The sequence below is a fragment of the Tubulanus polymorphus genome, chromosome 2 (genome assembly GCF_964204645.1).
Source record: "Tubulanus polymorphus chromosome 2, tnTubPoly1.2, whole genome shotgun sequence".
NCBI classification, from domain to species: Eukaryota; Metazoa; Nemertea; class Palaeonemertea; order Tubulaniformes; family Tubulanidae; genus Tubulanus; species Tubulanus polymorphus.
Genome location: NC_134026.1, coordinates 25,289,306 through 25,299,807, shown reverse-complemented (window position 1 = coordinate 25,299,807; position 10,502 = coordinate 25,289,306). Strand labels below are relative to the sequence as shown.

The 10,502-nt window shown below is 38.7% G+C and overlaps 2 protein-coding genes across 2 annotated transcripts; one reads left to right on the top strand and one right to left on the bottom strand.

Moving 5' to 3' along the window:
• The first annotated feature begins 4,054 nt into the window (after positions 1-4,054).
• Positions 4,055-6,273, top strand: LOC141900263 (uncharacterized). The gene is made up of 9 exons (XM_074787066.1): positions 4,055-4,398; positions 4,481-4,655; positions 4,732-4,823; positions 4,909-4,983; positions 5,078-5,143; positions 5,265-5,357; positions 5,496-5,627; positions 5,735-5,923; positions 5,995-6,273. Exons 1-9 carry the CDS (start codon positions 4,207-4,209, stop codon positions 6,115-6,117), a joined length of 1,137 nt encoding a protein of 378 aa, XP_074643167.1. The 5' UTR covers positions 4,055-4,206; the 3' UTR covers positions 6,118-6,273.
• Positions 6,274-6,973: 700 nt separating this feature from the next.
• Positions 6,974-9,728, bottom strand: LOC141899093 (alpha-2 adrenergic receptor-like). Its single transcript, XM_074785247.1, has one exon. It carries the CDS (start codon positions 9,726-9,728, stop codon positions 7,749-7,751), a length of 1,980 nt encoding a protein of 659 aa, XP_074641348.1. The 3' UTR covers positions 6,974-7,748.
• Positions 9,729-10,502: the final 774 nt, after the last annotated feature.

Genomic DNA, 10,502 nt, shown 5'->3' with positions numbered 1-10,502 from the left:
TACATTAAAAAAGAATGAAGAAGCTCATTGCTATTATTAGTAATTTTCTCTACACAATTCAACAGTTCAATTATTTATATATTGATTTTTTCAGGAAATTATCAGCGCTCTTAAACTTCATGACATTATGGTTCTTGGACATGAAATTCTGCTTGAAAATGAAAATGGTCTGCGTGGTCAAAATGGTACTGGACTAATCCGATACAAGTTTGGAAATGGTGAGTTTTTCATCACTCCACTATGCTCCAATTTGATACTTTTGTCCTAGCTATGTGTTACTGCTACTGTATACAGTATTTTTATGTGTGATTCTTTAGAATGTTTAGTAAGAAGTGCGGCTGCTGCACTGGAAATACTGTGGACAATATGCTACGATGATAAAAAAGTCAGAAAAAAGGTAATTTTCAGGATAGCCGGTGTGATGTCTTTTTATTTCGCGGAACAATTTTTAATCAATGAAGTTTTCTCTATTTTAGGACGAAGTGGGGTCCAATGTGCCATTTGACAGGGACAGGGCACTAGCCATCTACCATATCTACCTGAAGATTGATATGCTGCCACTTATTTCAGAGATCTGCTATTTTAAATTTTTAAGCCAAATTAATATTATTATACATTGTAATGTGCCGGTCGGTATAGGCAGCTTACTGTTGTTCTGTTTGTGATGGTTTCATAGACCCATAAAAACAATGGAGTGGTCCCCTGATTTGTCTCACAAAGCTGTAACATCCTTGTTGCCTTAATGCCTGGACACTGACTCAGGCGTGTAGCTCTTAAATAAATGATTTAAACCTGCTATATGCAAATTCAAAAGATTAAACACATAATTTATATATATATATATCAAAAATCAGAATCAAAATAAAGTAAATGAAGAAATATTTAGAACAACCTATGCACAAAATAAAACCTCAACCTAAGCACTAAACACCTTCACTATACTTTCTCAATTAACAAGTTCTACCTATCCCCACGTTTTAGTTATTTCTTCATATTTGACAATGGTCTCTGGAATGACTCGTATCAATTCTTTTGAAAGAAACATGTCTTAATTCTTTTAAATTTGTATGTGATATATTGGGTTTTTAATCTTATTTTAATTTTTACTGAAAATTGAAATTGAATATTAACGATGGGCTTTCTGAGATGGGTCAAGGGCTTGAGATATTTTACACACTCCATTAGTTTGTAATTATTTGTACCCAAGGACCCGGTTTCTGGTCTGGGTATGTATGTATAAACTTGCATAATATTGTAAATCAATGACTTATTTTGTATGACGTGTTAAGTCCCACAATCTAATGAAACCAAAAATTGCGACAGGTTTTCTTTTATCATGGGACTTTATTTTGTATGAACTGTTTGTATGGTTTATTTGAAATGAATATTTATTTTCTGTGTTGTTCTAGTTGCGATTAAAGACGACAGCAGTTTCATAGACTCTGCGTCGTCACTCATGATAAACCTACACCCACTGGCTCAGTTTCTGAAAAACTTAATTATCTCTATGAAACTGAGACGAGGGTACAGTTTCACAAACCAACAATTGCGTTTGAACATGTAGTTCCTAAATCGGAGTTGATCCTTTTGTGAAACTGGACCCTGCAGGGTATTAAATACTCGACTCGACTCGATGTATGAAACTGCAGCGTCTGAACTATGATTGAAACCCTCGCATCATAAACACTCGCATCAACCAAATTCTACTCTGGGACAGGTTTTATAGACTGTGTACTAAGATAACCGAAATTTAACCCTAGGGTTTTCTAAACCTTTGGGTTAAATTTCGGTTTTATAGTTCAAGCTCATCGCTGATATTAGCTAGCCTCAGGGTTGGTATCCCTTAGTGCCAGCCTAGCATTGACTAAGTCAATGTGGCAAAATAGGGTTCCAGTTTCACAAGAATGCAATTACATGTACGTACTTCCTTAATTAATTTTAAGATAAACCGGGTTAGTGAAGATCTAAAATCAATTTGGGAATTTATCATTTTTGTGATATACTGCAAATTCTACAGCACACGAAAATGAGCTTGTCCAAATAGTCCCTTATATCTGGACCCTTGCCTGGCTACTACAATTAAGTTTTAAACAAAGTGTTTAAAACTTTTTGTGATGCTGGGCTTGCACTGGGTTTTAATGATTCTTACTCTGGCATGTGAATATTTGCATTGATTCCTGCCCCTGGCTTGCGAGGGTTATCATTTTTACCATGGTATGTGAGGTTTCAATGATAATAGTCATAACTTGTGCTGTGGTCAATTGTTGAGTAGCGTTCAAATATGTTTGGCTATTACCTAGGAGCCAAATTTTGAACCAAATTTTTTTGGATATGGGGCCGTCATAAATTAGTACGCGCGCTTGACTACCGTGCAAAATTCACCCCTGTGAAGCTGGCTCCCGGTTCCCGGTTCCTTATTCGGCTCCCAATTCAAAATGCTTTTGAATCGGGAACCGGGAGCCGGCTACTGATTCAGCTCCCGATTCAAAATGCTTTTGAACCGGGAGCCAGCTTCACAGGGGTGCAAAATTCACCAGAGCTCCGACGACGATGACCGAGAGTGGGAACCAACAAATATGGGGGAATCACATTGTGTTTCGTGCACAAAGTAGGCCTACCTCCCCTTAGAAAAGTGTGTATAGGCCTACGCCTTGAGCTCACCCCTCCCTCCTGTACGGCTTTTGTACGGATTTCTAAAACCCCTCTCCCTACGTGCGTATGCACGACCCCTACCTCCTCGTGAATGTTTTAAGGAAACTATGTTTTGAATACTTTGCAGGAACCCTAGCACCTAAAAGGGACGTATCTCGATATTCAAATATTTTGTCTTCGATATTTGGATTTTTCATAAATTTAGATAAGTTTAATTTTTAAATTGTCAAGACACGCAGACCTGCAAAATAAGAGGCGAATTTTGGATGAATACTTTTCAACTACGTGAACCGGCCCTGATATACCGCCACCCGTCTACCGCCAGGTTTTCTCGATACAAATACATAGCAAAACACCCCCGATACTCTACTTACTCTATACCGCCAAAATCGTACTGCACCGATGTGGCCGGTATATCGGGGGTCGGGGTTAAGTTGGACAGCTTTAGTCGGAAAATCGACAAACTAGCCGAAATTCAAAGGTCCCGATTTTCTACATAATGTTCCGAAAGTTTCAAAGCAATGCATTTTTCAATCTCCAAGTCAGTCTCGGCTTTTCAGTTCTTTTAAAAACGATCTTCACTGGTGCGCAGTGTCTATAATGTACCGGTAGACGGATTTTTCCTTCGACTGACGCATAAGCAATAGTAGTAGACCCCGTGTCTCAGTTGTTAGGGTTTAGGGCCTTATTCTGTTGCTAATTCGGATTTTTCTTAGGAAACCCCCAAAATCCGACTAAATCACAGTTTCCCGCGTTGTCCCAACGTGTCCGACTTACGCCAGAAACTGTTCAAACACACCACAAGGCCACAGCTAAAAAATAAATCCTGTTTCTCGGGCGGGGCACACCAAAATGGGTAGGTAGTAGCAAAAAAATTTTGGGTACTTTTGAAAATGGGGTAGGTCGCCGTAAATATTTTTTAAGGGACCAAGTTTTCAGTCAGGAATATGATTAACAGGTAGAACGCAATGAAAGGGAAATTGGAAAAGGAAATTGATGTGTTTGTATACAATTACCTATAAAAAAACTATATTTTGAACATATTTCACGGAATTCCTGGAATTTTACAATCCAAGGTCGCCATCAATGTCCGATTGGCAAAGTTGGCGGCATCATTTCCAGAATCAAATTGTTAAATCCGAAGTTATAAAATGTTCATAATGATGTTGATCTCAATGCCAACATCACGATTTGATTAAAAAGAAAAACAATTACGAGAATAGAGAGGCTACATATTTTTGAAAAAGTTACTAAAAATTTGAAACGACGAAATATCGGATCGGTCGAGTTCGAGAAACAGGGTTTTTGCAACTGCTTGCAGTATCCAATTGGAATGGAACCACGATTCTTATAGCCCAGATGGGGTTTAATTTAGTCTAATATCTTACGCCAGACGTTTCGAAATTATTATAGGTCATCGGCCTCTATCGCTAAAAGCAAATTTCTAATAGTAACGACCGTGGGTCTGCTGTGTTTTTATTTATATTGCATATGTACATGGCGAAATAAATATTATTATTACGTGGTGATTATCGAAGCGCAACGCGGTACTTAATGGTTCTGTGGCGACGAATAAATAACATTAAACATTTGAAGGACATCTGTGTGACCGGTTTAAGTGCCCATGCCTTTACTAAGGGAACATGTCCACGGTTGTACTCTCTAATGAATCATTTGATCATGGCTTCCAGGCATGATGTTACCTGTTTCAGGATTTCTACATTATTGTGTGCTTTTGAAGTTTTGGTAAGTACATGTATGTAAAAATTAAATTTTCTTTTGATAAATCGGCTGGCCTTATCTAATAATGTAGTTCATTTTCTGGTAGTTGTATGGCTGTAGTGTGATAACCGTCGGAGAATACTTGAATCGCTCGTCAACCAAACTACATTCAATCCATGCTATTCATAATTTTGAGACACCAGGAAATGATACCGACGTCGAATTTCAGCAGAATAACGATAGATTTTCCACCGCAGTTTCACTGGTTTTCAACATCGCAAGTAAATAGTGCTCATACACCACTCAAAACTTCGCTGCCTTATTATCATAATTTTTACATCATACATTTTTTCATAGTTTCAGTAATAGTATTAGGTGCGTTTATGATCTGTTCGTGTCTCATTGCGTCTGTAGCGCTCTTCTTACAGATTATTTGGCTTCTATGGACGGTGAGTATTTTCTAATCATTCATAGGTGTGATAGTTCTAATCCATTTTCCACGACAAGAAATAATCGAATCTATTTTATTTTCAGTCGATTGCATGTTTATTCGTTGTGTCACTGATTCATGTGAGTTTTGCTATAACCGGGATTTGTCACCTCGTTAAGGTACGCCAAGTGTTGTTAGTGGCTCTTTCTCGTATACACAATTAATACGGCGTTAAATCATTGTGGGACTTATGATCAAAATCATTTGTTGTAGGTCGACGAGCTGCTCGAAAATCTGTGTAATTCATTTGCTAACCATCTTAGATATGGAGAACATAAGGTATTAGAATCATAAACGTATCCTTTCGATCAATTAGATTATTTTTGCTGCTATATCAATCTATCAATGTAATCTTTATGTTCGTGTTCTATTTATATATGTTTTTATTGTTAAATTACAGACTTGTCTCGACATTGTCAACCTCCAGAAATTCCTCTTTGATGATATCCTTTATCCGCTAAGCATTATCAGTATTTTTCTCTGGATGTTTGAGGTATACGTAGTTTAATTTTCAGCATGCAAAGCTCATACTCGCATTATCATTGTTGACCTTAGTTCTTCATATAGTCAACAAAAATGAAAATAGAGGATGTGTACTTTCCTTATTTTTGAAATGTTATTTTCATTTCAGCTGCTGTCTCTGTATGGCATTTATCGAATCATAGTTTCGATAGAGGCAAAAAAATCCAAAAGAAAACGCGAAAAGAAATGGCTGGATGATTATTACAAGAATTTATCTCATAATATCACAAATGCAGTTAAGGTACGTACGCATGGAAAATTGATCATTTAAAAGTACCACATAGATTGTCGATAGATAAAAACGAGTTTCTTTTTTAAATTTAAATTCTGGCAAATTTTTATCTTCAGATAAACAAGGAGCAACGTAATGATGTAGAACCTCAGTACTATCTGGTGGATCCTCTTGCTGGCAATAAAGCATTCATGATTGGAAATAATTTAAGGATTGGTGATTTGAGAAAACCACTTCCGGACGACGCAGAGAACTACCTACCCTCCATGGACGGAATAGGGGGCTCTCCCATCTCCTCTGGCGACGTAAGAAGTCAGAATTTCCTTTTCACTTGTCTTACATTCGTTTAAAAACTAAATTCTTATATACATTTTAGGAAATGATGGCACGAACGAACCTGAATACAAGCTTAGAAATTCTCGCACCGATGCCAGATGGCCAGAAGAGGAGCTTAATCTTACCAGCTTTTGGGTCAAGGCCTTACGATAGCGAAGTATGAAAAATATGACTTTTTGTTCTGTCGGCACAACTGTGTCTGGCGCTATCTACTGTAGTCGCTAATAAAAAAGTGATTTTGTATTGTTTGTTCGCATTTGGGATTCGGTGTGATAAATTGATAGTTCGTTTAGGAAATGGCTATGTATAATAAATTATGGGCAGTGTATAGTTGAATTGATCTTTTCTTTATTATTATATACATATATATCGAATCATCAGTCTTTTAAGGAGAAAAAGATGCGCATTTCTCGCGACAGGTATGGCCATTAGTGTTGGCATTAATCTCGCAATTTATCTAACACCGACATTCCATGTATACGTGTAAAAATTCATCCTCCAAATGACATATAATTTATTGTCGTGCGTTATTGTCGTATTAGATGGATTACAGATATATTCAGTCATAGCCGTCGGCGTTTATCACCGTTGGCCGATAGAATCTAGGATAACGCGCAGAGCTTGTCTGTGATCTTGTTGATTTGGTGTGAATACCAATGATAAATATCTGATGACTCCGGTAACCTGGTGGGCCTTCTAGGGAAGTCAACTTAGTGCTTAGTTCAAAAGCGGTAGATCATTATATGTATCCGAATATGCGTATATAAATGTACTATTAAAAAAACCTGCAAATCAGCTGATAGGGGTGATCGGTCAAAATGTGAAAATGAATAAATAATGATATGACCGATGCGAAGGCAGAATTAACTCACAGCTGTGAAACCTGGATTAACACAACTCCTGACAAATTGAAAGCCAAAGCGAAGATTTTGATATACAGTTATCTTAAACTCATCTTAACCTTTGCCAACATTTCTGTAACTTGTGAACAAAGAAGCAAACCTAATGTGATTTCTTTCTAGTAGGCTGTAAATCATTGGAGTTATACGTCGCAACACAAAACCAAAACGAGACGGACGTACGCCCACAGTCGTTCGCCCAGACATGAAACCTTTCAAAAAAAAACAATCTCTCGTGCTGCTACGAAAACTTTAACAGCACGCAGCCAAACCTTTGGTACTTAAAAAAACGAAAACCGAGTTATTTATTCACTTCATATAAAATTCTGCACACTAGGAAAAGGTTTCCGCCACATCAAATATTACAGTTCTAGATATTTCTCGTTTTATAGAAACAAGTGACAGTAACTTTCAATCATCACTTATTTTATTATATTATTGTAACGTCTACCGTCTTATCGATATTTCTCCAATAACAGCCTTTGAAGGATTCGACTTCACATATCAACTCATGAAAGTTTACTGGTTTTTTTTCAAGTTACTCAGACTGACCGACTGAACGAATAAGCTCGTGAAATTATTAGTATTTACATTTTACAAGTGTTTAACTGTGAACTATTTGCTAAATCATTACGCATACTGCCTTTATCTCGCTCGTACATTGTGTCTTAGATATAAATGAAAAACGCACTAATAACGAACTGGTTAAGATTAGTAGAATGCTATTATGATATCACATCCGAGTTCTTTTCGTAGATAGAACTGATTCCAGGTGTATATACTCGTAAACTGAGTCTTTATGCTGTTAGCTATATAAATAGTTCTTTCGACAGATTCAGAGTTTGATCAGCGACGTTCCCGTGCTCCAGTCGTCTTTCATTTAGCGGCGAAAAAGCTAATGATTTCGTCTACCCGTTAGAAGTCTATGGAATGCGGTTCGAAAATCGCGATTAAACACCGTATAAATCACAGGATTCAGCGCCGAATTACAATAACCCAACCAGAAGAAAAAGTTAAAGCAAAGCCGGTTGACATCCAATCTGAAGGACGTCGATACTGCGTATATAGTAAAAAATGGAAACCAGCAAATTATAAAAGCAGCCATAATAATCCCGAGTACAATAGTCGCCCGGCGTTCTTTCGCGCGAGCAATTTTTCTTTTCTGTTTCTCAGCCTCCGATCGCTGTTTTTTATACGAAGAGTGTGGTTTGAAACTGCTGTCTGGTGATTGAAGGCGAGACGGAGACAAAATAGTCGTTATATGTTTCAGTTTAGAAACGTCCGCAATTTTCGCAGCATTTTCGTCTCCGTGTTCGTTTTGTACATCCCGTGCTATGTGGTTTTTCACTTCATCGTCTGTTGTACACGTCATCTCAGCATCTTCAGTCTGAACACCGGCGCCGTCGACGATATTTCTAATCATCGGAAGATGTGTGGGCGGTGGCGGTGCACCTTGATCAGAATCACCTAGCAGCGGTTTTTGGTTCTCATCACCGGAAGTGACATTTCCGTCCACGTTAATGTTTATTTTCCTATATCCATTTTCCTTGACCGGAAGCACGACGTCGGAATCGGTGTCGTCTGATGTACTAAGTATGTTATGTTTTTTCGGCGCAAGAGCAGCAGATGTTCCTTCGCTATCAGACAGCAACTTTTTCTTTTCCGAGGACGCTTTATTGTTATTTTCATACGATTTATTTTTGTTATGCTTGTGATGACCTGATTGATGATGATGGTGTTTATCGTGCGCGGGGAAGTCAGACGACTCCGAATCTGAAAAATTCTCCGGCTTTTCAGAGCTCGTTGTCTCCCGTTCCTGGTGAATCACGCTTAAGTTGGGAGATCGTCTGTCGGTGTTAGTTCGATTTGGGGTGGACGCACTGAAACTCGTCGTTGTGGTCGAGCGATCTTTGTTCAGTTTGTCCGCTTCAGCCGCTGCATGGCGCTGCTCTTTTTTCTTAATATACCGCAGCGCCCTCTCCCTTGCAGCCAAATATATACGAAAATACACAACGACCATTAACATAAGCGGTATGTAAAAAGAACCCATTGTCGAATAAATAACATATCCGACATCCTCACTTATAAAACATTTCGGATAAAGCTTGTTTTCGCGTTGTTGCTTCCATCCTATCAAAGGTGGTAGGCAAATTATCGCAGACAAAAGCCATACAGTGGCAATCATAATCGCAGCTCTTTTTGGCGTCCGTTTGCGAACATATTTAATCGCTTGCGTAATGGACCAATATCGGTCAAGACTAATCATGCACAAATTAAGTATAGAGGCCGTACATAGAAGAACATCCGATGCAAGCCACAAATCGCAGAGTATATTTCCAAAAACCCAGTAACCCATTAACTCATTAGCTAACGTAAATGGCATAATCAGAAGCCCAACAAGCAAATCAGCAGCGGCTAATGACGCTATGAACCAATTTTGAACCGCTTTTAACTGTCTATCTTTAGCGATGGCAACGCATACAAGGGCGTTACCAAAAATTATCAAAAACATCACCGGGACAGTGGCGACCGATATGAGCGCCATTTCCCAGGCGACATACGGCCGCGGCTGTACCTCATCGTTCGTTTGGTTTTCATTCAACACATCGGTGAGGTTGGCAGTGAAATTGAACGCCAAACTGAGATTGTCGAGATCGATACCTCGTAAGGCTTGCGGGGCTGACAACGTCACTGTATAGTAGACGTTATCATCAGTAAAATGCGACTTCTCTTCGGTGAAGTAAGCGTAATCGTTGTCAGCTAATGGTGTGTCATTAAACTGATTTTCGTGTTGCTTCGAATTTTTGTTTCGAGGGTCGTCTGCAGCGCTCAACGAGTTGTCGGTGGAAGTCTGTTTATCATCCGGGTAGTCCATATTCTTCACTTGCGACCATCGGCTTTTTCTTGCTGGTTCGCTTCAGAGCGTTGTCATTTCTGGAAGTATAGAAATAACGCTATTAGGAGAGCAAATATTTGTAATAATAAGGATGATGACTTATCCCTACGAGATCTACGATATGTTGATATCTGGAAAACGAAACATCATCGATAGATATATGCGAAATGACGTCACCGAAACGTAGATGTCTAGCACCATTATAGTCTGGTCACGCAAGTGGTGATGAAACTGAAGTCACTTCAGAGAATAAACATTTGTTCGGCAGTGAACTGGACTGAACTGTGGTACCTCCCTCGACGCTGATTCCTCACAAACTCTATTTATGTAAAGCGAGACTTCGCAGCCGATTAACTGTAAGTTCAAGCGCTAGCAATTCTAAGCTTCATCAGTAATTTAATCAGCTTCTACTATAACTTCGTGATGCGATGCTGTATTTACCAAATGAAAGTATTTCACTAATTGGCCGAAAAGCAAAAACGACATCGGGAATCATAATATTCAATCAGAATAGGCAGATGCTTCCAAACTTATTCAATGTGAGGCCAAATTGTTGGAAAAAGAAGATAAACGCAGAATATGCCGCATATTTTTCACCCCAACTATGCTAGAAGTTGTGAAATTGCTCCTCTTTGTATCTATTCGTCAAAAAGTTCTTACGCGAAAACTCCCACGACCCAACGTTTCCGTCGGCGCCTTAGAAATAATTCATCTCGTGAACATCGAACACCCGAAACGGCTACACGGTCCTGA

Excerpts from the sequence above, each read along its gene's own strand:
- LOC141900263 (XM_074787066.1), top strand. The coding sequence starts at position 4,207 with ATGGTTCTGTGGCGACGAATAAATAACATTAAACATTTGAAGGACATC. Across the intron at positions 4,656-4,731 it reads ACTGGTTTTCAACATCGCAA|TTTCAGTAATAGTATTAGGT; the intron begins GTAAATAGTGCT and ends ATTTTTTCATAG. Across the intron at positions 5,358-5,495 it reads TTTTTCTCTGGATGTTTGAG|CTGCTGTCTCTGTATGGCAT; the intron begins GTATACGTAGTT and ends TTTTCATTTCAG.
- LOC141899093 (XM_074785247.1), bottom strand. The coding sequence starts at position 9,728 with ATGGACTACCCGGATGATAAACAGACTTCCACCGACAACTCGTTGAGC.